The following is a 26165-nucleotide window of genomic DNA, read 5'->3' as shown; positions in this document are numbered from 1 at the left end:
TAAGAAATAATAATTTCTTAAAGTATATGTTAATCCCCATGTACCCAGACTTTGTGGACACCCTGTATATATATATATATATATATATATATATATATATATATATATATATATATATATATATATATATATATATATATATATATATATATATATATATATATATATATATATATAATGCTAAGAAACTCGAGGAAGAAACGAGGATTGTCTCCTTTTATCATTTAATTTCGTCTCTGACGATTTTTCTGATTTCAAAACCCCAACAAGGACATGTTATTATTTCTTTTTCCCCCATCTGAGCCGATAAGAAGCAATAAGTGGTTCTCTTTATTATACATCAATGGTTTTGTACAAATGCGACAGACAGTAATTAATAGCAAAGCTATGTGGTTAGTAGTAATAATAATAATTAGTTCTTTGCTGAGGTACAAAGCCGATTTAAGTAAGGAAAGGATTAAATTGGATTGAATCACCTCACAATATCTGATATTTCTTTTTATCGACTTCAGAAGAGATGTAAAATCGTCCTCGATGAAATTTGAAGCCAGCATTTAATGAATGGGACAGGCTAAACAGACTGTAATGCAATTAGCCATTTAATAAACTGATAGAGGAATAATGCTGACATCAGTAAAGAGCCGGCAGGAGAGGGGTCAGGGCTGTTTGAAATAACCGCATTGCACGACCAGTCAGTTACGTAGTTGGAAATGGTATCAGGGTGACCCAGACGACAGAGAAAATCGTTTCTACCATAGATACAAGGCCAGAAATTTCAGTGGGGTGGGGGTGGGGATATTAATCGATTAAATCGACCATGTACTGAAGTGGTATTTGATTTTATCGGATGAAATTGTAAAGGGCTGTTGTAACTAAATATCACAAAGCACTTTCATTCGGTGCTCTGCCGAGTCAATTTCTAATATAGGTAGAAGGTTTGGCATTTGGGGGGGGGGGGGGGTCATGAAAAGTACAGTTGGCCTCGATGGGACCTGAACTCGTAATGTAGACGACAGCTGTTACTGCAAAGTAGTTTAACTAATGCTACACCAGTCCACCATGCCGACGAAGGAGATAATGGGTTAGGGTAACACATTTATAAAGAAACGTGTGTACTCTGAGTTTTTGATCGTTACTGCGTTGAGGTCAAGTCTGTCAAAGCCAAAAAGTTCAAACTTGAAAAATGATCGAAATACTAAGAACTCGTACAAAGGGTTTTCGTTTGGGCACTCCAGGACTTGAAAACGCATTAGATTGACCAGCTTATAATAATAGTGAATGGAATTTAACTAAAATAAAAACAAAAAGTCATATTTTCTACGAGACAAAGTATCTCTCTCTCTCTCTCTCTCTCTTTATCTATATCTATCTATCTATCGATCTGTCTACCTATTTGTCTGTCTCTATTCATTTGTCTATCTGTCGATCAATTGATCTGCCTGTCTAACCGGCTGTGTGCGTGAAAAGTCTTTAATAAACAACAAAAACAATAATAAGTCATTGCAATTCGACCAAAATATGTAAATAGCTGGTAACATATGCGAAATAGGAGAAAGATTCTGCAGATTTTCTTCGTGTAACCGTCTCCAGAAACACACGTCTGTCAACACAGATACATGGATACGATTTGATAAACTGTTTCAGGGGGATAAGATGTACAAAATATAAGAATGGTTAACACTTGCTTATAGAAAAAGGCTGTATAATCAGATGGTGATTATACATACATAACTATTAATATAAACCTTACACAACAAGTCTCATATCGTAATGTCAGAGAAATTGATAAATGCGCACACGTACGTCCATACATACATTATGTGTGTATATGTGTGTGTAGAGAGTGAAAGAGAAAGAAAGGCGCTGTGGAGAGAGAGAGAGAGAGAGAGAGAGAGGTACGACGCATCTCTTCATATACGTACACACATGTATTTATACATGTGTAGGCACAGGATGGCTGTGTGGTAAGAAGCTTGCTTCCCAACCACATGGTTCCTGGTTCAGTCGCAGTGCGTGCTACCTTAGTAGAGTATCTTCTGCTAAAGCTTCGGGCCGACCAAAGCCTTGTGAGTGGATTTGGTAGATGGAAACTGAAAGAAGCCCGTCGTATATATATGTGTGTGTGTTTGTTCCTCCACCATCGCTTGACAGCCAATGCTGGTGTGTTTACGTCCCCGTAACTTAGCAGTTCGGCAAACACTGACCGATAGAATAAGTACTAGGCTTACAAAGAATAAGTCCTGGGGTTGGCTTCTTCGGCTAAAGGCGGTGCTCCAGCATGGCCACAATCAAATGACTGAAACAAGTAAAAGAATAAAAGAATACATCTTTTACCTGTTTCAATCATTGGAATGCGGCCATACTGTGACACGCGCACACATACACGGCAATGTGTGGGTGTGATCTTATCAATGGCTTTCTCTCAGAAATACCATAATACGCACGCGCGCGGCGTGCTGGTGTATTAAAAATATCGATGGGTTGCAGGGAAGAAAAGAACTGATAGAGAATAAGGATCTCTATTGAGGAGACAGCTCCACGTATATACACCTATCAATGGAATCGTCCATCGATTTAAACAAAGCCGTAATCACTGTTAGTAGTAACCGGCTTAAATATTGTAAAGACGCTCAAATAATCTCCCAGTAATGTACGGAGGATTGGGTTTTATATATATATATATATATATATATGTATACATTCTTTTTTCGATGGCCCGATAACTGAAGAGATGCTGGCATGGGTTTCCGCCCCGACATCCGAAACTCGGAGTTTTATCATGGCTACCGAATAATTGTCACATATTATATTTACAGATTTAGAGGTCTCTTTCATTTCTATCAATATATATATATATATATATATATATATATATATATATGCGCGTGCACGCGAAAATCAATTCGATGACCATTAATGGTAATTATTTCCATTAATGTACTTTATAAATTTAATATTTTTGACGTTCATCCAGGGCAAAACATGCATTATTGATTTTTACAAGGAAAAACATTGATAGAACATTTTATACATACATACATACATATATATATACACACACACACACACACCTGCTTGTTATTTCCTCACCTGTCTCCGTCTTTTTCTGTAAATTTGAACTGTGTGTATATATACATACATACATATATAAAATATATATAAACGCATACACGAGTCATCGAAGTCTCTTTACAAGGATGGCCCGATCAGCTAAAAATAAGAGACAAATTACTCTCAAATCACACCACCGTTATAAAAGAGAAGGGACCCATAAGCTAATGTATTCATCTATAAAACCTTAAATGGAGAGGATCGTCACGGGTGGAAATACTGTCTGCACGACACACATAACTTTATATATATATATATATATATATATATATATATATATATATATATATATATATATATATATATATATATATATATATATTAATATGATGATAATCACCATTATTAAGAAAATAACAATAATAATAAAGTGACCTGCAAGTTTAACCTATATAGGTAAAATATACAAATAAATTAGGGTACCGGAATACCACTTGCTAGAAATAGAAGTCAATACTTAATAGTGAGAAATTTGTGGCTTTCAAGCAAGTTATATATATATATATATATATATATATATATACTTGTACATAGGAATATGTTACAAAAACAAAATAGAAACTACATATACATATAATAATAAAAGGGTAAAATTAATTAATTAATCAATTAATTAATAATTTTACCAAGTAGTTCGGTACGTTAAAATAACCTTTTTATGTAAAATTATACAAATATTCTATAATTAGCTGACCCCTGATTATAATTATGTTTATAATTATAGAATATTTGTGTATATAATACATACATGCACACACACACACACACATATATATACATACATACACACATATATATATATATACATACATATATATACACACACACACATACATATATAAAAGGAAAGATCCCCTTCGTATTTTGCTATGAAAATCTAAACCCAAAACATTGATTAGAAAATCATGATGTAGGACAAGGTTAGAGCGATTAGACATTGCAGATAATGGAACGGCTGGGCCTTAAATTGTCTCTCCTCATCCCCTCATCATGTTGCCAGGCACCTGCACTTTTACCTGATACCTGGCCTACCAACAACAACTACTTCCAAATTAATTTATTCTTTCATCAACCGTGATTAATTATTTTGTAGATTCTAATAGCTGAAGGTTGTACATGAACATCGTAGAAGGGACGAAGAATAAATATGTAAATGTGGAGAGGTGGTTGGAAATCAGGGACGATCTGTTGTTGTCAGACGTACGAGAAGAGTTCAATGTATTGTGGGACGAATTTCATCGATTATTTCCGATCAGGTTTTACCGACCTAAAACTAGACACTCTCCCACTCATACTCATTTAGGTAGAGACGGACTATATGTAATCTGAACCTTTCCCCCCCCCTTGTTTATTAATTTTTTTTACGGAATCCCACGTTTTACGCTATGGAGATTCCGATTCTGAAAAAAAATTGTTTGAAAAATTTCAACCCCCCCCCCACCAAGCAGGCTATTTACATGCTAGAAATAACAGCCAAATCTCACAAAACTAGTGTTAGGGTTAGGGTCAGGTTTACCCTGTGGATCTATATAAAAACCGGGGGGGGGGGGGTCGAAATTTTGAAATTGAGATTTCTGAAAATTTTTTTCAGAATCGGAATCTCCATAGCCTAAAACATGGGATTCAGTAAAAAAAAATTAATAAATAAGGGGGGGAAAGGTTCAGATTACATATAGTCCATCTGGTATATACACAGGTATATCCATATATATACATACAGATCTATCTAGCTATATATTATATATATATATATATATACATACACACACATTCAATGTAATCATACGTAAACACTATATAAACGCACAGGTGTGTATATATATATATATATATATATATATATATATATATATATATACACATTATACATCCGTGTTTATGTGTGTATGCATACATATACACACTTATATAATTTCTGATTATTCTACGAAACGAAATGAAAGCGCTAAATAAATAATAAATAATTAATCCAAAATTCTGACTACAACCTATTTCTTAATATAAAAAATCTGTACACCACTTCCAAACAATGTATATATATATATATATATACATGGGCGATTATATATATAAGCTCGATCAATGCATTCTTGTCTCTGTCTTTATGGTATATAAACATATATATAATCGCCTATGTATGTATATATATATATATATATATATAGGCATAACTACAGGGTTTTACACCCCAGACTTTGGAAACCCTGTAGTTATGCCTATATATATATATACATAGGCGATTATATATATATATATATATATATATATATATATATATATATATATATATATATATATACATAGGCGATTATATATATGTTTATATACCATAAAGACAGAGACAAGAATGCATTGATCGAGCTTTCCAGAGATTAACACCATAACATTCCAAACGTTGGCCTTAAAAGCTGAAAACAATAGATAAGAAGCATTTCTGTTTATAATCATTAAAACTCACCTCAAATCAAAATAATTCACACAAAATAGATCTTTTTTCTTTTTTTTTCTATTTTCTTTTTCTTTTCTTTTGATTGTTTCTTTTTCCAAAAAGAAAAAAAAGTTAGGAATTGCAGAGCTTTGCAAAAAGAGGGGGAAAAAATAGCTCAAATATTTGGTGTCTGTTTATAATGAAGAAATATTGTCGTCCCGATTTACATGAATAGTGGATCGTTGAAGAAGTAGATTGAAATCCAAGAGAAACAACATCGAAACATGTGAAACAAGAAAAGAAATCCGATGCACGATTGAAACGATTTGGCCGAGCTTCACACGCAGCAAGAAAAACGGATAAAACAAGCAATTATTTTGCCCCCTTTTGTGGTTGGTGTTGATTTTAGCCCTTATCCTAAATTGGAGAATCCCCCCAGTGACCTAAAAATTAGGTTGGTTGCAAGAACTAAGTGAATCTTCATCTTCGACATTCGCCAGAAGAGAAACACAATAAAAAAAAATGTCGGAGTGATGGAAAAGGCGGAAGTGACGTATGGCGCAACCTTGCTTTGCTTTTGCAACTTCCGGTCATGTCTGCCACATTCATATACTTATTAATTATTCAGCTTTTTTATTCATTTTCTTCTATTATTAAATGTTATTCATTTAAATTGATACACTGAAATAAATATCTTTCTCTATATATGTAACTATATATTGTTTTTGTTTTACTTTCAAAGCTCGAAACTGTAATAGAGTTGTCCAGCGTTTAATGTTTTTCTTGTAACAGATGGCAACAACTACAGAAAATGTGAATTCCATCTTTATTACGGCTTGCTAAGGAAGATCATTTGAGCAGCTCTGTGTGAATTGTTCAATATTGCCTTTATTTTCTGAATTCAGAGCAAACATCATCTTTCATACCCCAACAGCAATAAAAACATTGTTATTAAAATATCAAAACCCCCACCACAATCTAGTCTTCTAACGGGACTTCCTCTGAAAGAAATATTAATCTTTTGTCAAGTAAATATTAATTTTTTTTCAGAAAAAAACCCATCAATATTTACAATAATAATTAAAACCAAATCGATTATTTTAATCTTATTAATGAATTTAAATATTTACAACAAAATTTAAATCATTTTACTTTTCCATAGGTCTCTCCCTGTTTCCATTTCACAAAGTCCTCCATGAAGCACTTTGCAAATGGGGCAATTTTACAATAAAAACTAAAGTAAAACAAAATTAATTGAGATTAACTTTTTGAGTGACTTCAATGAGTGCAAACTTTAGTTATCAAATATTTTAATTGCTAGATTTTAAAATGGAATTACCAAAGAAATGATATTTAAATGTCCAAGCAAATTAGATGCTCTTCATAATAAATACTAGTGACAATAAACTAATATCTTTTATAAGTTTTGATATCACTGATAAAAGAGTACATTGGATAACTAAGTCAATATATATATGTACCTGTTGGCACATATATATTGGTGGTGATGATATATATATATATATATATATATATATATATATATATATATATATATATATATGTATATAAGGATGCCAAGTGCTTCACGTCTGCGTACGAAACACTCATGATCCATTCCCTGGAAAGAAAGAACTGAATAAATAATAGATCAATGCATATATATATATATGTATGTATATGTATATGTATATGTATATCATCATCATCATCATCATCGTCATCATATGCGTCTGTTCATTTTTATGTAGTCATTTGTATGCATATGTATTCTTTTATTTGTTTGGGTCATTTGACTGCAGCCATGCTGGAGCACCGCCCTTAGTTGAACAAATCGACTCCAGGACTTATTCTTTGTAAGCCCAGTAATTATTCTATCAGTGTCATTTGCAACCTCCCAGCTTGCCAGTCCCCAGTCTAACAATCCAATCCATGCCAGCATGGAAAACGGACGTTAAACGATGATGATGATGATGAAAGAGTTTCCAATAATTTTGGGTTAGTGTGATTTGTATAATTAAAATAAAAAAATAAAAAATGATCAAACAAGCCAATATCCAATGCCTGCCAAGATCAAACTTTCTCCTTAAGCATGTAATATAACTCAAGATTAATTCTTAATCACTAATGAGTATCTCCTCTTTTTATTGAGAACCACAAATAGGATCCTTGTATAGGTTGAACCGCTTTAATTCAGCAATCTTGGGACCTGGTTATTGCTGGACTCCTACAAAATTCCCATTACAGAGATTGATCTTTTAGAGATCCCCTAAAAGAACATCCCCATCTAACCATAAGCATACACAATATATATATATCGGTTTCAAATTTTGGTGCAAGACCAACAATTTCGAGGAAGGGGTGAGGCGATTACATCAACCCCCAGTACTCAACTGGTACTTATTTTATCGACCCCGAAAGGATGAAAGGCAAAGTTGACCTCGGTGGAATTTGAGATCAGAACATAAAAACGGACGAAATGTAGCTAATCACTTTATCCGGCGTCAGGTTGCCGCCGCGCATATGCGTACGCCCTAATATATTGTTGAGTTATCAAAGGTAGAACCAGGTTTAAGATAGGAAATAATATAATATAACCATTATTGCTTCCAAATACAGTTTTTATTGTTTCATGTGTAGATAAGTTGAACTAATGGAGGCAGTTCAAAATGTGCCGGACTATGGGAATTGCCGAATTGAAGAGCTTAAACCCTGAGAAGGACATCACCCTCTCATCTTATCTTCTCCAAATCTTGCCATTTCAGTTATTTCCCCTTACGTCCTTCATGTAATGATCGTGTTAGAACTTATATTATTTCATAATTAGAGATATTGCAGAAAAATAGTTCTCTTTAAATTATTTTGAAGAATAAAATATTTTGTATATTTATTTGTCTAAAATGGACAGAAATGAGCAAAACAAATGAAAATTAATAGATTAGTAATTAATAAACCAAACAATTCACTGCGGAAGTGTTTCATCATGGCTACACTTCGGAACACGTTTTTTCGGAATTTCTTATTTTGTAGAAAATCAAAGATTTTAAAACAATTTCATGTAATTTCTCATAATTTATCGTCGATCAACCGGATGGTTGGTTGTGACAAAATTTTAGAAGTTGGTCAACTACCCTTAGTTCGACGGATAACGGGACATCATCAACTAGATCTACAGAAACGAAAAGTTTTGTCCTCTAACCATAATTTCTGCTGCTGTCCCTCTCGGTAAATATTACTAAACTAGCTTCTGTCTGTTGTTTTAATTAGCTTGATTTTAGTTTACTTGTAGAGTTTATGAATATTTTGTCCATATTGTGTACTGGTGAGCGCTAAGGCAGGGCAGAAGGTACTTCACTCTAGTGGTTGATGCCCTTGGCTACAAGCATTAACATCATTGCATCCCATTTCCCCTCCCCAAAATAAAAGGATTTTATCCCCAGTAAAACAAAATAAAAAAGAAAGAAGAACCTAAGTGATGTAGCTAAATAAAAGTAACATGTTGAAATAAATATTTCATATTATTTACCCCCTTTCTTTTACGTTTACAGCTGTTCTAACAAAGGTTATCCCTATATTTCATCTCTCTGGAGAAGATAAATACCAGTAATACATTAGGACAGCCAATCATACCTCCATTCCTGTAAAATCTAGTCCTTAAAGGATATTAATTTTTCAAGGTTGTCGGTAAATAACGAAACAAAGCGGGGGCGCAAATTGGAATAGGTTTACGGCGATTTTCAGTTCGAGGTTCTCTGCAACATTTATGCCCCCGGAGAAAAAAAAAAACCTGAACGTCACAGACTCTCATTCTCCTAACTGAACACTTATAATTAAGTAAATAAATGATACAAGGCGCATCTATTGTGAGTTCCAACCTGCGTATATTATCTCCCAGCTTCCAGTCTTCAACATAACGTTACAGGAAATTATTTTCCTAAACTCAATTTGAAAATATCTCAGCTTCTTGTTTATATTTTATCTGCTACTCGGGAAAAAATATTGTTTTGTAATATTCCATATATATCTATAAAAATATAATATTACATATATATTTTATACAAACATTCATGTTGAAAAAGTAACGTTTGTTGAACTGATGATGGGAGATAATAAGTGAGAGATTTGTAGAAGCGTTAAGTCCCCTTTAAAATTCGCAGTTTAGCCAGTCTCTGCATTTCACCGATGGAAATTAATCCTGGTTTTTCAGATTAACCTAAAAGCATGTCTTGAGAACACTGTCACCATTAACCAATATTAACATGATGATAAGACGGTGAGCTAGCTATTATTCATTTCACTGCTGAGAATAGGAACCAGATCTTCTGTAAATGCTACCTGCAAGAGTTCAGTGTCCTAAGCAGAATAAGATTTCATGGTGTTAAGTAGATGAGAGCTAAATCTTATTCTGCTTAGGACACTGAACTCTTGCAGGTAGCATTTACAGAAGATCTGGTTCCTATTCTCAGCAGTGAAATGAATAATACTGAATTAAGTAGAACTAAATACAAGTGAAGAATGCAGAATTAAGTGCATACCAACACAACATTGGTGGGACTGAAGACTAATGGAATGCTAGTTCAATACTGCATTCCTTCTGCCACATTGCTTTTACAACCCAATAAATAAGAGATTGTTATTAACAAAAGTCAAAGTGGTGAGCAGACAGAGTTGTTGGCCCAGTGGGGAAAATGCTTAGTGGTATTTCATTCATCTTTACATTCTGGGTTCAAATTCTGCTGAGGGTGACTTTGCTTGTCATCTTTTTGGGATTCCTCATCATCATCATCGTTTAACGTCTGTTTTCCATGCTGGCATGGGTTGGACAGTTCGACTGGGGTCTGGAAAGCCAGGAGGCTGCACTAGGCTCCACTCTGATCTGGCAGTGTTTCTACAGCTGGATGCCCTTTGTAATGCCAACCACTCTGAGAGTGTAGTGGGTGCTTTTTACGTGCCACTGGCACAGGAGCCAGTCTGGGCAAGGGAGCTGACATCGACCACATTTAGATAGTGCTTTTTACATGCCACCAGTACGGGGAGCCAGACAGGTGGCACTGGCATCAGCCACAACTACAATTTCCATTTGATTATGGCTTGATTTTGATGGGATTGATAAAATAAATATCATTTGAGCACTGGAGTCAATATAATTGACTTCACTTCCCCTCAAAATTGCTGATTTTATGCCAAAATAAAGGATTATTAACAAATGCCAGGCTTTATTTCATTAAGATCATAAGCATTCATTTGTCAGAAAATGTCTAATTTTATTTCATCCAGGTTTGCAAGCATTTACCGTAATAACCAAGGAGCCAAACAAAATCGACCGAAGGCGCAGACCACTATTGATGAAGAGGAAATTGAAAAGTTCTCAGCTCTTGCTCAGCTCTGGTGGGATGAAACTGGAGAGTTTGAGGCTTTACACTCCATGAATAGCGTTAGAGTACCATTTATTCAAACCACTTTGCAAAACTCTGCAAAGGCAAACTGTGTTCCTTCAAAATCTTTGCAGGGTCTAAAAATTTTGGATGTTGGATGTGGTGGCGGTATTTTTTCTGAGGTAATATTTTTTCAAACAGTTCCAGTTTTCTGTGCTAACCAATGTAGATTGTTGAACATTTCCTAAATGCTTGTCCCATCACTGCTTCAGTAAATATGGCAAAGAAATTGTTTTATTAATGAGGTTATAATAAAACCAAAACATGTCAAGAATTGTAGTAAAGATTGTTTGCCAACATAACATGGCAGTCCTTGCTGTAATTTAGCCCCAGGAGACATCGTCTCCAGCTGACTATACAACATGATCTGTGTCCATATATTTTTGAACAAGGGAATGTAGCACCCCCACTCAGCTCAAAACAATATCTGTGTATCGCAATTTCTGGGTTATTTCTCTTCATCAGCACAGAATAATTGTTCAGCTAGAGGTGGCGCTGCCAAATTCCTGTATTATTTTATTATTCTTGCAGAAAAAGTTATCAGTGATAGGCTAGCATCCTAACCAGGAGGATGTTTATTACTCATCCACTTCACTCAAATGAAACATATGATAAGCTCAAACTTATTAATCTTTGTTATCCGAAAATGGATTCAGGGGTTAATATATAAAGAACCCCTACTATAACTACAAGGCTCAATTTGACTGACCCCACCAAGCTTGTGGCACTGAGTTAGAAACGGTTACACTGATATTCTTGATTTATTGTTGTTCAGCTCCAAGTTGGCTCTTATTCACTCAACAGTGGTTCTCATTCAGGGCCCATATGACCCTTTGGGGTCCACATAAGATTTTATTTTAAAAGTTTATGTCCAATAAACTGGTTCTACCTCTACACAAAACAGTCAAACTATCTTTTGGATACAATTCCTAATAAATATTTAATTATAAAATTAGAGTAGGATGATTTTTTTTATATACATCAAGCAGACTTGTCATAACATCTAATCTTTTGTTTTAAGATATTGTGTTTCAAGGACTACACTACTCTAGGTTCAAATCCAAACTTTATCCATATAAGGGTGGTTGGATGTGATTTGAGGGGAATTTGATTGCTATTTCTAACAAGTTGAGTGTCCATCTACCAATTCCCTTGTCTTAGATAAATGTAAACATTTCACTTTTAAATTTCTTGTAGCCATTGGCAAGATTAGGCGCAACGGTTATTGGTATTGATGCCTCTGAAGAAAATATCAGAATTGCTCAAAATCACTTGAGGAATGATCCCAACATTGTGTGTAAAGTGAAATACATCCATTCAACTGTAGAAGATGTTGTTGCTACAGAAGGAAACACATTTGACGCAGTTGTGGCTTCTGAAGTTGTCGAGCATGTTGCAGATGTGGACTCTTTCATTGAATCCTGCTGCAATTTAGTGAAGGTAGGTCGATCCCGTTTTTTTGCTCCTCTTCCTCCTGCCTCACCAGCAAATGACAAAGTGCCAATCATTCATGAAACTTGTGGAAGGGAGAAACCCAGAAAAATGTGGGTGAAAGCTGTGAATACCAACCTTTCCGAATCTCACCAAGGAGATGACAAAGGATTGAGATGATTCATCCTACTCGAGAAGAATCTGCCTACCTCAGCAAAAATAAAGTCCTAAAAACATTGTTGAATGTTTGTGAATTACTTGGAGATTAAGATTTTGATGGTGCAATTGTTTATTTTTAGAATGACATTGTAAAGTATATGTGAGGGGCCAGATCTGGCCAGTTTGAACGAAACAATATTTTGGCCAGATATGGTCAATGTTAGGAAGGCTATCCAGCAGACAGAAACCCTGCCAAGACAGAGTTTGACACAATCCTCTGGCTTGTTGAACCATCTAACCCATGCCAGCATGGGGGGGAGGGACTTAAAATAACGATATTGCAGGAAAATGTATCTCCATTACATTACCTAAAGGCAGCTCAGTGTCCCTGTTGTAGAAGACTCTTTTACCCAATTTGCTGTGCAGTGGAATTGAACACCAAACCACATGGTGTTGGTTCAATGACTTCAATGCTTAGTTTGTACATTTCTGATGAATGCTCACTTTATATTTCAGCCATAATCCATGCTAATTCTTTCTCTCCCCCACCTCTTCAGCCTGGTGGTTCACTCTTTCTGACTACAATCAACAAAACAGTGTCTTCCTATTTGCTTGGTGTGCTGGCTGCCGAACGTCTGCTACATCTATTGGCTCCAGGAACTCACAATTGGAATAAATTCATATCTCCAATGGATCTTCAATATCTTATTGAAGGGAGTAAGTACTGCAAAAAAAGAAATTCTCCAAGTATCTCTTATTGTAGCCTTTTTTTCCCCCGTTACGTTTTCTAATGTTAGAGAAAGTTCTCACGACCTTCTTCACCAATAACTGGCAGAAAAGTTGGTGAATCAACATCTCCATGACCCACAAAATTCATTCCTGAGTAACCAAGTTCACTGGTTGTAAATAACTATAAAGAGTTTGTAAACAAGGTATGTCGAGCTCTTTATAAAATAAAGTGGTCAGGTCACTGGACTCAAGGTTTTGATTCCCAGACCGGGTGTTGTGTTTGAACAAAAACACCTAAAGCTCCACGAGGCTCCAGCATTCAGTTGTGGCGAACCCTGCTGTACTCTTTCACAACTTTGTTGTACCTGTATTTCAAAGGGCCAGCCTTGTCACGTGTCTGGAGTACACAGCCACTTGCATGTTAATTTCACGAGCAGGCTGTTCCGTTGACCGGATCAACTGGAACCCTTGTCATAGCCAATGGAGTGCCACGACAACTAAGCCTATCAAACGCAATGTAACCGGGATCGTCCCATGTTTTTAATATCTTGGAGAACACTATCGGAATGATTTTCTCCTTTGATAGAACGTATATTCTATAAAGTCCATAAACCGGTTTTATACTCAAAATTAAATGTTTGATAGTTGCTAAAGAAAACCATAGTACTTGCTCCTGTAGACAAACCTCAAAATGGTTCTGTGTTAGAAATAGCCAGACACCTCTGCAAAGCCATATTAATTAGCACTACTTTGATGCAAAAATGCTGTGCAAAGTTATTTAATACTCTTCATTATCTTTCTTTTCTTTAAACAGATAATTTGGCCACAAGACTTGTTCATGGATTAAAATACAACCCATTTACCAAAAAATGGAAGTGGTCTTCAGATACTAGCATCAATTATGCCATCCATGCCATTAAACCAATATCTTGAGATTTGAAAAAATGCAGCCAAAAGTAAAATAGTTGCATACCAAAATTTCTTCAGATATGCAACAGTATAAATAATCCAATAGACACAAAAATAAAGAAAATATCTTTATTAAACTTTACAATTTATAAAATAATTTTGGACGTGTGTGTATGTATATAGATATAGGAAATGTGTGTGTGCGTGCGTGCGTGTGTGTATATATAACCAAATGTCGTGTTTTGTGATATCAGCAGATGCATACAACCCAAGCAGGTTCACATTCAGATTACACAATTAAGAATCAACAAACAAATTCAAACAAAAATAAATCCGTTTAGAACGAGAAGCTTTCTTTTTGTTGCTCCACTTTCATTTTGTAAGTACCATCAGTAGCTTCTGGGCCAAGATTCTCGTCCTCCTGCTGAGAAGAGGAAAATAGATTAGCATTAGAAAGATTACCAGTAGTCAAGGAATCAAATTCACAATAAAAAACCAAAGTAAATACAAATTCTGTTTAATTTCATTCTAAGTACTTACTTCTGCAGAAAAGTATTTCTCAATGAGGTGTAGAGATGCTTTGTAAACAGTTTCATTTTCATGGCTCTGAAGGTTCTCAATTTTATCAAGACCACCAATCTCTTCAATCATAAGGCACATGTAATTCAGTTGTCCACACTTTTCAGCAGCCTAGAATAAAAATAGAGAAAAAAATTTGTAACGGAATCCCTAATATCCAACCAAAAGTAATGACAGTCCTGCACGTCTGATCCCACCCAAAAAATAAAACCTCACAATTGTATGACTTGGAATAATTTTTCATTTGATTAGAGTGAGAATAGTTGAAATGAAACTTGTCCACCCACTTCATGTCTGTTAAGATGCCAGGACTTGCATAACCCACGTTAGCGAACACTAGCACAAGTCTTGGGTGATTTTGAGAAGAATTTACAGCTAGCAATTGATTCATTGTACTAAAGATCTACTTATTACAAGAAGACTTACCATCAGAATATTTTGTAAAGCATCGAGAATCACCAGGACCACTTTTGCATCTCGTATCACCAACAGCTCACACAAATGTTTAATGACATCACACTGAACAAGGAAGCTGATTTGTTCAATAGTACCACCAGATGTCAGGTTAGTCACAGCCCACACCGCTTCCTTTTGAGTCTTGAAGTCACCCTGTGTATAGAAAGAGGAAAAATTGTTATTTGACACAAGGGCATACATGGAAGTGAAAACAAAAAATTAGTACCTCAATACCAACAGACAAAGTTCAGCTGTTTACACCTCCCTCTCCAAGTGGGGGGAAGAAAGAAAAAAAACTTTAGGTCATCTGCAAGACCAATCCTATTTTTTTTAAAGTCCATTTACCCACATGAAGCCAACATTGACAGAAAGCTACATGTTTTTATGGCTGAAGGAAAGTAACCATTATAAAATGAAACAGGGTCAACTGTAAGACTACAAGAGAATCGAGTAAAATCACTGTAGCAGATTGGCTTTGATCCACCCACTAAGTGCCCTGGCTCCAAATGAAAGATTCTTTACAACAGGGACGGACATCTTTGACTTGATTTAGCCCTTTACCATATTTATTTTGAGATGCTCTGCATCTCTTGCAATTAATTTTAAATATAAGCAATTCAGTGAAATAACTTAGTTAATGAAATAAATTGTGACTAAGGTTTGGAAGATTTTAATTCAAAATCTATGAAAACGACATTTATACTACAGAGCCAGAACCAGTTTCAGCCAGGTTGGTATCGAATGGGTTAATATTAAAGATATTAAAATAAGGGAGAGAGCTGGCAGAATGGTTAGCATGCCAGGCAAAATGCTCAGTGGCACCATTTTGCTATGTTTTGAGTTCAAATTTTGCCATGGTTAACCCCTCCCTGAAAATTGCAGTCCCTGTGCCAAAATTTGAACTTGTTTAAAGATTAGAATGCTTTGAAATTGAGGCATAAAATCCTACCATAATTTCAATGCCATCAACCCCAGGACACTATTACAGAGTTCTAAGATTCAAAATTGGTTAGTTTCCACACTGTATAAGGGACCGAGATCCCAACATGCCAGCTGAACACCAATCCATTGCAGGGTCTTCCATGCTGGCAAACCTGAGAACTGTCTGCCTTGGTATGGTCTTCATGCTCGAATTCCCTTCCTAATGCCAACCGCTTTACAGAGTGGGCTGGGTGCTCCTTATGTGGCACCAATATTAGCACGGTCTGCTTTGGCATGCAGTTGATTAGGAATTTGCAAATAGATGGTTCTGGGCCAGATGTGAGTGTTGGGGACATGTTCTATAGTTGCAAGTCGGCCGTTTAAGTCAGTTGAAAATACTGGTGTTGCACTCCCCTAAGTCCTGTAACTAAATTTGATAAAAGCCTCAGACTTGAATAAGTTGATTGGTCGTTTAATTAATTAAAAACCTGTAAGAGACTAGAACGGCCATATATAAAAAGAAAGTAACTTACCATTGCCAACTTCTCAACAACAATGGGGATGATGCCAGCCTCGATAACTTGCTGGATCTGACTGGAATTGCCAGCAGTGATGTTAGAGATGGTCCAGGCAGCTTCTTTTTGAATGTTAGGTCGAGAATGCCTCAACAATCCGTGAAATACAGGCAAGGCATTTGCTTCCAAAACAACCTGGGGGAAAAAAGAAAATTTAACATTTTTCTGTATAAAAAAAAAACATTGAAAGAACCCAACAGATTTCAATGATTTTCTTCAAACAAACTTGAAATTCTTAAAAAGAATAGATTTGTATTCAGACTAGCATTCTAATGCACCAATAGCTTATTTTAACAAATCTATCCAACTGGAAAGCTATTCCTGTTAGAATTAACCCTTTTGGCATTTAAGCTGGCCAAATCCAGCCCTAAATATTCTGTTTTTATATTCAAACTGGCCTCTCACACCTACCCTACAATGTCAGTCTAAAAATATAAATAATCACATCACTGAAATATCAAAGCTACAAGGTATTGCAGAATCAATACAAACTGAATAAATATTTGGCAGAGTAACCTGAATGCTAATGGTTTCGGGACACAAAACTGGCCCTGCAAAATTTTCTTAGTATATCATCTACATTTATATTTACTTTATACATATATATATATATATATAAACACTGAATGACAACTTACTTGTGTTTGACAGTCATCTCCAGTCACAATATTTCCAACTGTTCTTAAGGCAGGAGTTATCACAGATATTTTGGGATGCTGCAGGAGTTCAACCAATCGAGGGACGACATCTGCAAAAAGACAAAATTATTAAATCCCAGAAACTTAGTTTAATTTGAAGAATAATTCGAAGAAACATCAAACAATGCAACAGAAAAACTCCTTACGGCTTTCAATAACAGCTTGAATCTTCTCATTTGGTCCATCAGTGATGTAAGAGAATGCCCAGAGTGTGTCAGAAAGTACTTCAGCATCAGTATGATGTAAAAGTGCAGCCAGAATTGGAAGACATTTCTGGATAACGGCAAAAGATGGGGTGGGGTTCTTGTTTCGACACAAGTTAGAAATTGTCCAGGTGACATTTCTCAGAAAACCAGCCTACAAGTAAAAAATGTAGATTTAAAATAAGAATAGATCCTCCAACCCACTTCACAGATGGAATCCCTGTTAAAAAAGATACTTACAGGAAGGTCACGTTTAGCAAGTTTAAGAAGAGGATCTACAACACCACATTCTGTGACAAAATCTCGCAGTTCTGGACCGTCACCTGAAGAAGGAAGGAAAAAGAGGATATTCCAAGAAGTTCTAGCAAGAATTAAAAGGACAAAATAAAAGAAAATAAAAGAAACATTTACCAGCAATGTTACCAAGGGCCCAGACTGCTTGCTCGCAGACATGAAGGTCTTCAGATGTCAAAAGGGAAATAAAATCAGGGACAGCGCCAGCAGCAACCACGGCTTTGGTTTGGTCACTGTTACCAGAAGCAATGTTGGTCAGCGCCCAGGCAGCTTCAAATTGGAGTTCAGGCCTGAAATAAAATAAGCTTTTGTCATCACAAAGATATTGAACATCAGGAAGCAAATTACATTTTATGCCAATATAACTGAGAAATTATCTGTTGAAATAGGAAAAACGTCCTACCATGACAAACTCTTGCTGAGCTATTTCGCCCCCCCCCCCCTACTCCAGCCATAATTGAACTTAAAACTTCCAGTCTTGAAGCCAATCAAGAAATTCAACTTTGGAGGAAGTGAAGAAAGAGATCACTACTAAAGAACAAATCTCCAAATTTTCTGTACTGCTTGACATTGAGATACTCAGCCTATCAACAATAGCTTGTTTATCAAGATGTGGTACTAGCAACCAAACGTGAAGAGTTAAGTTCTGACTTGACCAGTGATAATTAAATTCCAGATCAATAATCCAGACAAATTCCATAAAACATCAATTGGTCAGCGAGTAATGTAAAGTCATTGAGAAAAGAAATTCCTTACCTTCCAACACATTTCAGGAATTCAACTAACTTGGGTACAAGACCAGCTGTTATGATGGCATCAATGGGTGGATTCCTTTCTTTGGAAAGCAAGCGTCGTGCAGCTTGGGTTGCTTCAAGCTGAGCCTCTACAGAGTCACCGCTAATGCCATAGATGATCTCATTGATGGTCAAGGAAGAGCTGGTACCCTGAAAAACAAATGGTACAATAGATAGCTAAATATCTCCAGATGTCTTCTAAAACATTTCCAAATTAAGAAAGGGACTATCTAGAGTGCTGTGAATTAACGAAATACCTGCGACTAACAAAAAGATTAATCACATTTGACATAAAGGTATAAATTTATACAACCATCACTACTAGTCCAGACCTCAAAGTCTGGGGGGTATTAGGCAATTTTGCATATACTAGACGTGTAATAGCTTCAGCACCAGAAAACAGACGAGTATGGTTAATAAAAATTGGTCTTATTCACATTACTTGGATGAACCACTTCTTGACCAATCCATGCACCCATTACACTCTTGGAGTAGTCGGAAAATGGATGTTAAACGAAGATGGTCTCCATTCACCAATTCTACTCGCCAAGGACTGGGTTTGAAGCTGGTTTTAAATATTGACAGGCATATTTTCTAAAATTTGTGAAAAAAAAAAAAAATCCTGGCTTGGCAGAATTCTGATTTAAGCATTCCATTTACATGCCCACCATAGCTTTATTTTTTTAAAAAGTATTTACCCATTTGTGTTCTGCACACCTGAACTTTTACAATAAGAAAAAAGATTTAAGGGCGATTTAGCAGTTATTTTTAGCACTCCTCACGATCACCTGATATCTTCCTCACTTCTTCGTCCCTGACATGCATGTTTTAAACTGTTTTTCTGCCTATAAACACAATGGAGTGATGAGGTACCCAAAGGTAGCCCGTTGCAGGTATTTAAACAAAACATCTGACTATCCGTATTATAAACTGAAAAAAGCCGGTGATATATATATACATAAATACATACAGAAGCAATGGACTAGTGACCGAGACCTTTGGCAACGCCGTGTAAAATTGCAGTAGTGGCAGATACCGGTGTCACACAAATGGCACCCGTGCCGGTGGCACGTAAAAGCACCCATTATACTCTCGGAGTGGTTAGCGTTCGGAAGAGCATCCAGCTGTAGAAACCATGCCAAATCCAACTGGAGTCTGGGTGCAGCCTTCGAGGCCTGGTTAAACCGTTCAATCCATGCCAGCATGGACAACGGACGTTAAATGATAGGAAAATTTTTTCGAAAAGTTTATAATTTTAAATCGGGGTGGGGTGAAAAAAAAAAAACTTGCATATTCGTAATCTCAGACATCTGAAACGTAGAAATCCCAAAAATGCATTTTTTCAGCAGAGGTGCCATTCTGCATTAACCCCGATATGTGTGTGTGTGTGTATGTATGTATTTGTGTCCCCAGTACAACCGATGTTGGTGTGTCTACATCTCCGTCACTTAGCGGTTCAGCAAGAAAGACCGATAGCCTAAGTACTAGGTTTAGAAAGAATAAATCGTGGGATCGATTTCTTCGACTAAAGGCGGTGCTCCAGTATGGTCGCAATAAGAGAATAAAAGGTCAAAAGGGGTGCTGAAAACCAGAATTCCGTCCATGGCTTTTTAAGTTGTTACAGAAACTGTGATAAGCATGGAAACTGGTTTTCTTTATACATTTTTCTTTCATGTATTTGAGAAAAATAAGTACCAGTGGTTTATAGTAGAATCAACTGCTTCCAGCAAAACTTCGATTAGTGAAAAAATAAAGTCTCAGCAAAAAGAATTACACGATTCTTATATAAGCTAAAATTCGATAAAAATTAATCTAAATCTTACTGAATGTTTGAATAATGAATACAAGTTATATATTTAACACCCAACATGGATTTCATCCATTTAATAGCCGAAAACTAAGCATTAACATTTGTTATTCTGAGGCATTACAAAAACCTTTCTGAATACAATTAAAAAACCGTCTGACATCACAGAACCATCAACGACAAAAAAAGGTGCGTGTTAAACTATGAAGTAGACACGATTCATGTGGTCAGTTCTTAAAACTTTTCCTCGAGCGATAGATAACGTGAACAAGTCCATTCGATCCGTAATTAACGGCACCAAGCACTGGTTACAACGTGCGTGTTCCATGATCTTCCATAGGGTTATGCGACTGGTGATTAAAAAATAAGAGACACGACTATTGGTGATTTATCGCCATCAAAGAAAAGCTTACTTGATTTCTCTCTTTCAGTGGACTGACTGCATCATCAGACAAGTCCCCAATATTTCTTCTCTTCATCGTCTGGTCATCTTTTTTTTGCTTGCGCAACTCAACGGAAACTTCAGCTCTTCGCCGCCTCATCTCCTGAAAAAAAAAATTTAATTGCGATAGTTAGGATATAATATTGAACTTAATGTAAAAATGGATCGACGAACCGGCTTAATCGTGTTAGATCGCCGCTGCTTCATGCTCCCAATTCGAAATCCAGTGGGCGGAGAAGGGAAATTCTTTATAGTTAAATAAAAATCTATACATTTTGGAAATAACCAAAAACTACAATTCCAAAAGAACACGAGAATAAATATTTTAAATTACACGAAGTGTGCTAAAGGTTAACGATTTAAACTTTCAAATATAAGGCATTTGACAGGTTTTAAAAGATACAGCCTTTGTTTCGGGAACTATTTAAATTGCTTTCAAAAATTACACTCCTGCAAAATATTAAAACTTTTCAAAATAAAATTAAGCTTATTTTTTATCTAGTTCCTCAAACAGAAATTTGATTTCTCTCAAAAGTATGTGGGGGGTCGCCGTTAAGATTGAGTTCATATCAGCAATTTCACCAGCCGACGAAAGGGAAAAGCCGCGAATTCTAAGACTAGATATGAAGTGGAGATGTTCACGCCTTCGTCAACTATTTGAGGTGAGGTAGATTCTATCCGGGAATGAAAGGCGAAATATATAACACCCCCCCTCCCTCAGTACGTTGTCAGTGCCCGTTATGTATTATAATGACCGTAATTAACGGTAATTTAAAACAATACATTTATTGAATTTTTTTTTGCATTTCGTCATTTAAAACTGACAATAAAATCCGGAATGTTTAAATCTTAGTTCGTAAATACAGATAATTTAAAAAGAGTTCGTCGATAAAAATTTGAAACTTTCGAGAACTGACCACCCGTTATTAGCCGTGGTACATGTGTAAAAGCAGACATTCCACGAAATAGTAATACAAAACTTGCATAAATTTAATGACTAGGGCTAAATGATCTCTTTAATCACAAATTGAATACAAGACGATCGTTAGGAGGGTGGTGTGAGAGATTAAAACTGTACTGCATTTAAATTAATACAATCCGAGATTATGAGGACGATAATATCGACCATTATTATTATTATTATAGCAAGAAATGTTCTCAAAACTTACTGTTAGGTCGCGGCCGAGGTTCTTGTAAGATTTTTGACGTTGAACATCTTGTTCTGGCATTTTGAGTGAATCTTAAAATTCTAATGTAGAAAGAAAAAAAATTTAAACATGAAAAAAAAAAAAAAAAAACAGTTAAATTCATTTGTAAATTGTATAAAAATTACAAAGTTGGTATTGATAAAATAAATATTTCTTACAGAAAAAAAGAAAACAAATTCAGTTGAATTAATAAAAATAAATGAGTTGAAAACAGTCGGAGAACAAGACTTGAATGATTCGAACTTAGAATCCAACTAATATTTGAAAATTAAAAGCCGACCGTTTAAACAGAATGCTTCTTACATTTGATTGGTCAGTTGCGTTACACACTTTGCTTTCTGATTGGTCGCTTTAAAACTCACAACCAACCAACTTCAGTTCTGGTGTTTGAAATTAATAAAACTGTTAGTTCTATATTAACTTTCTACTTTTGTCAATAATACAATTGGTATTTAATTAGACAAAGGGCATGTATTGTACTTAATTCCAGGTCCTAACTCATCATACGTAATTACGAAAAAAAAAAAAAATTATCCTGTAAACAAATACCAAATTATAACGTAATAACAGAAATTTTTTTTTTTAATACTTTAAAAAATATAGCAATTTAGTATAAATAGCAAGCATTGAAAGTGCATAATTTGATTTAGAAAAATATTTAAAATTTGAATAAAGTAATAATTTTCAAACAACTGCCTAATAAAAGTAAATACTTAAAGATGAAATTTTTTTCTTTTAGTTATTCTTTTCTAAGAAAACAAAGAAAAAAGGGATTCATATAAAATAAAAGAGATTTATATAAAATATGTGAGACTATAAAATATAAGATTATAAAATAGAATATTTTTAGCAAAAGTTAGGTGGGGCGAATATTAAGCGGAAGTTATGAGAGGATCGTACTGCGCATGTTCAGACTAGTTGTTGATAACATGTCTACCAGTGAAGACGATAATGAGTTACGAGATCTTTTGGTTCAAACTTTGGAATCAAACGGCACACTGGCAAAGATTCGGGTGAGTTTAATAATTAACATTGAAACCTCCTCTACTTATTGATATCTTTTATAATGCCATTAATTGAGTCTGGGACCTATTTTACCCCGTCCAAACACCCAATGTTGATGTTTCGGGTTGTTTACCTTGTGACGAAAGAAACTTGTCAAATCTTGAACAACCAAACTACACAGACCGCTTCTAAGGACCTTTTTAACTTTTACTACTTAATTATATCACCCAGAAACGAGGAATTACCTTCAGAACAGTGTTATCGAATTACTCTGTCTCTTTCTATATTTCTTCTGTTGTAGTTACCATAGCAGGACTTCGTTGCAATCCCCGTTTCAGCCAAGTCCAGACAGTATTCAGACGACCATTCGCAACAGCGTAGCGTTAGCAACGGAATGCAATAGCAAAAGTTTAGCCATAGCACCACATTGCTTCAATTTAACTTGTAATTTTGTGGAAATATATTAAAGTTAAACCCCTCTGCACCTATTACTTAAAATTTCGCGCTGCTTATATATATATATATATATATATATATATATATATATAAACACACACTTCAAACAATTATAACAGCCGCACTCGTAAATACGAACCGTACTTTTGGAAAAGGGGAAAAAAAAAAATTGTCGAAATTGTCGGCATTCTTTCGTTACTTAGTCCATAAAACTTCTATCATACTTCCGTCTTCGACTGAATTTTTTCAACTGTTTTGTCGTGTCGGACCGGTGTGTTCTGCTTGAAAAGTTCTTGGGAGTGTCCCTGTGTTTCTTAGAAAATTTTAACGCTTGCCTGCACTAAGCTTGGAAAAGTGCAAAAACGAGTTTTTGTCTCATTTTCTAGAAATATGACTTGGGTGTCTTGAAGCGGAAATATACCAGTAATTAGCCACTATTATGTGTGCCATATCGATCTATCTCTCTATCACACACTACTAATGTTACCACCGTCTCCCCCATCAACCTATTGCTTACCAACTTCCATGTCTCAAGTGAGTATTCTCTCGACTTGAACGCCTTACTTCCCTCTCATGACTCACTTTTGGTCTTTCTGCCATCATCAACCTCTTTCCTATTCCTCTCATTACGCTACACACCTTAGGTTACCGATACTCCCATCATTTACTGTATACAAGACTTCCCTCTTACTGTGCTGGGGGGGGGGGGCATGATGGAAACTTCCCCTCCCTGCCACACTTTAGTGATTGGTGACTGAGACTTCCCCACTGTAGACACCATGAAGCGGTTGGCAAGTGGGCAGATGGTTGCGAGGTTCCTTTAGTTCTGTCCTGCTGAGGACTCTTCAACCTCTCAAGTGTGCATTCCATGAGAATATGCACCAAATATACTCTGTGAAATGGCTAGCAATATGAAGGGTCTCCAGCCATAGAAACACAGGAGTATCATTCTATAGGAACAATGACCCTTTCCCCATAAGAAATGACTTGGACCATGACATCTTCTTCCTACCTATACCCGCATGTAAAGTTATTCATTTATACTAGGCATAAGTTTCATAAACTACAAAATATAAATATCCACACTACCACACCTGAAACGTACCTGTTATAACTCATTATCTTGATTTGAATGCAGGTGAAGGTATTTAGAATGTCCAAACTTATTTCTGCAAATGTGCTAAGCATTGATGCCTCTGCAGCTTGCTGGTTTCCTGTCGAACTGTCCTATTGATGCCAACATGGGAAAGCTTATCTGAAATGATAATATACATCGAAGAAAATGTCTGTAATAATTAGGAGCTCAGTAAGCTGTGACACATTATTACATTGCAGTAAATCCATTTGGGGTTGACTTGGCTAAAACTATCTTTAAAAACATCATATACAGCAAAACAGCATAAATTGGTACAAAATTTCTCTCCCAAGATACATTAGAAGAAATATTTATAAGCTGATGTGTCTGTGAAATGTGTACTTTTACACAGTTGTGAAAAAAAAAAGACCAAATGAAAAAACGTTTATTCATCAGCTGATTTGTTGATTTCAGATATAATTTTGAAATTTCTATTTTTCTCTAGGCCCAGTTACGTGCAAGTGTTTTCTTAGCTCTTGAGAAGCAGGGGCCAAGCCAGGTAAATGATTTAGAATATATTTTTGAGACATACTATGATGTAAAATTTTCCTAATTTACTTTTAAGATGTTTGATTTAGAATAATACTCATATATACATCAATATCAATTCAAATGTAAATTGTAGTTGTGACCCCAGTGCCGGTAGCACGTAAAATGCACCACCTGAATGTGACCAATGCCAGTACCACTTTGGTTTCCGTGCCGGTGGCATGTAAAAAGCACCATCCAATCATGATCGATGCCAGCTCCTCTGCCCCCTGTGCTGGTGGCACGTAAAAAGCACCCACTACACTCTCGGAGTGGTTGGCATTAGGAAGGGCATCCAGCTGTAGAAACAATGCCAGATCAGATTGGGACCTGGTGCAGCCTCCTGGCTTTCCAAATCCCAGTTGAACCGTCCAACCCATGCCAGCATGGAAAATGGACGTTAAACGATGATGATGATCCATGTTTTGAAGGATATAAAGACTCCCTTTTTGTTATTAATACTACTCGTTGAGTTAGTAAAATCATTAGCATGGCAAGCAAAATGCATCCTGGTATTTCGTCCTTCTTTATGTTCTGAGGGCGACTTTGCCTTTCATCATTTTGCTGGGGTCAATAAGTACCAGTTATGCACTGGGCTCATTGTAATCAACTCCCCCTCCCCCCAAATTGATGGCTTTGTGCCAAAATTTGAAACCAATATCATATTCTTTGATCAGGTGGTGAGAGCTGGCATAATGGTTAGCATGCTGGGCAAAATGCTTAGCGGTATTTTGTCTGTCCTTATGTCCTGAGTTCAAATTCCACCGAAGTTCACTTTGCCTTTCATCTTTTCATTGTGCCCTGGGGTTGATGTTACTGACTTGAAATTCCACCCGACCCCCACCTCTCCTGAAATTGCTGG

General features: G+C 35.8%; 4 protein-coding genes across 7 annotated transcripts in view; 2 read left to right on the top strand and 2 right to left on the bottom strand.

Moving 5' to 3' along the window:
- LOC106868248 (uncharacterized) overlaps positions 1-6071 on the bottom strand; it is a 39229-nt gene extending 33158 nt beyond the window's left edge. For both annotated transcript variants that reach the window (XM_014913418.3, XM_089356861.1), the window contains exon 1: positions 5570-6071. The gene's annotated coding sequence lies outside the window, so the exon portion shown is untranslated. The remainder of the gene's footprint in view (positions 1-5569) is intronic.
- A 2405-nt stretch (positions 6072-8476) lies between these two features.
- Positions 8477-14551, top strand: LOC106868239 (uncharacterized). Its single transcript, XM_014913409.3, has 5 exons — positions 8477-8764; positions 10817-11096; positions 12172-12414; positions 13122-13281; positions 14108-14551. The coding sequence occupies exons 1-5, from the start codon at positions 8523-8525 to the stop codon at positions 14224-14226; spliced, it is 1044 nt and encodes a 347-aa protein (XP_014768895.1). The 5' UTR covers positions 8477-8522; the 3' UTR covers positions 14227-14551.
- Positions 14318-22659, bottom strand: LOC106868224 (importin subunit alpha-1). 2 transcript variants are annotated; one of them, XM_089356860.1, is made up of 12 exons: positions 22483-22659; positions 22141-22220; positions 20943-21074; positions 18685-18872; positions 18046-18218; positions 17875-17957; positions 17578-17788; positions 17372-17481; positions 16692-16868; positions 15208-15390; positions 14743-14892; positions 14318-14626 (listed from the first exon to the last, which is right to left on the bottom strand). In XM_089356860.1, exons 2-12 carry the CDS (start codon positions 22198-22200, stop codon positions 14540-14542), a joined length of 1554 nt encoding a protein of 517 aa, XP_089212986.1. In that variant the 5' UTR covers positions 22201-22220; positions 22483-22659; the 3' UTR covers positions 14318-14539. The 2 variants fall into 2 exon arrangements, with proteins under 2 accessions (XP_089212986.1, XP_014768878.1); XM_014913392.3 differs by lacking the exon at positions 22483-22659 and adding an exon at positions 22338-22435.
- Positions 22660-22903: 244 nt separating this feature from the next.
- LOC106868208 (uncharacterized) overlaps positions 22904-26165 on the top strand; it is a 60642-nt gene continuing 57380 nt past the window's right edge. For both annotated transcript variants that reach the window (XM_014913382.3, XM_014913374.3), the window contains exons 1-2: positions 22904-23192; positions 25221-25274. In XM_014913382.3, coding sequence (XP_014768868.1) covers positions 23085-23192; positions 25221-25274 — 162 coding nt within the window. In that variant the 5' untranslated portion in view covers positions 22904-23084. The remainder of the gene's footprint in view (positions 23193-25220; positions 25275-26165) is intronic.

The sequence above is a fragment of the Octopus bimaculoides genome, chromosome 8 (assembly GCF_046866305.1).
Source record: "Octopus bimaculoides isolate indiv1 chromosome 8, ASM4686630v1, whole genome shotgun sequence".
NCBI lineage: Eukaryota > Metazoa > Mollusca > Cephalopoda > Octopoda > Octopodidae > Octopus > Octopus bimaculoides.
This window is presented reverse-complemented; position numbering and strand designations above follow the sequence as displayed.

Excerpts from the sequence above, each read along its gene's own strand:
- LOC106868224 (XM_089356860.1), bottom strand. The coding sequence starts at position 22,200 with ATGCCAGAACAAGATGTTCAACGTCAAAAATCTTACAAGAACCTCGGC. Across the intron at positions 17,958-18,045 it reads GGCCCTTGGTAACATTGCTG|GTGACGGTCCAGAACTGCGA; the intron begins GTAAATGTTTCT and ends TTCCTTCTTCAG. Across the intron at positions 14,627-14,742 it reads AGAAATACTTTTCTGCAGAA|CAGGAGGACGAGAATCTTGG; the intron begins GTAAGTACTTAG and ends TCCTCTTCTCAG.
- LOC106868239 (XM_014913409.3), top strand. The coding sequence starts at position 8,523 with ATGGCTACACTTCGGAACACGTTTTTTCGGAATTTCTTATTTTGTAGA. Across the intron at positions 11,097-12,171 it reads GTGGCGGTATTTTTTCTGAG|CCATTGGCAAGATTAGGCGC; the intron begins GTAATATTTTTT and ends AATTTCTTGTAG. Across the intron at positions 13,282-14,107 it reads TCAATATCTTATTGAAGGGA|ATAATTTGGCCACAAGACTT; the intron begins GTAAGTACTGCA and ends TTCTTTAAACAG.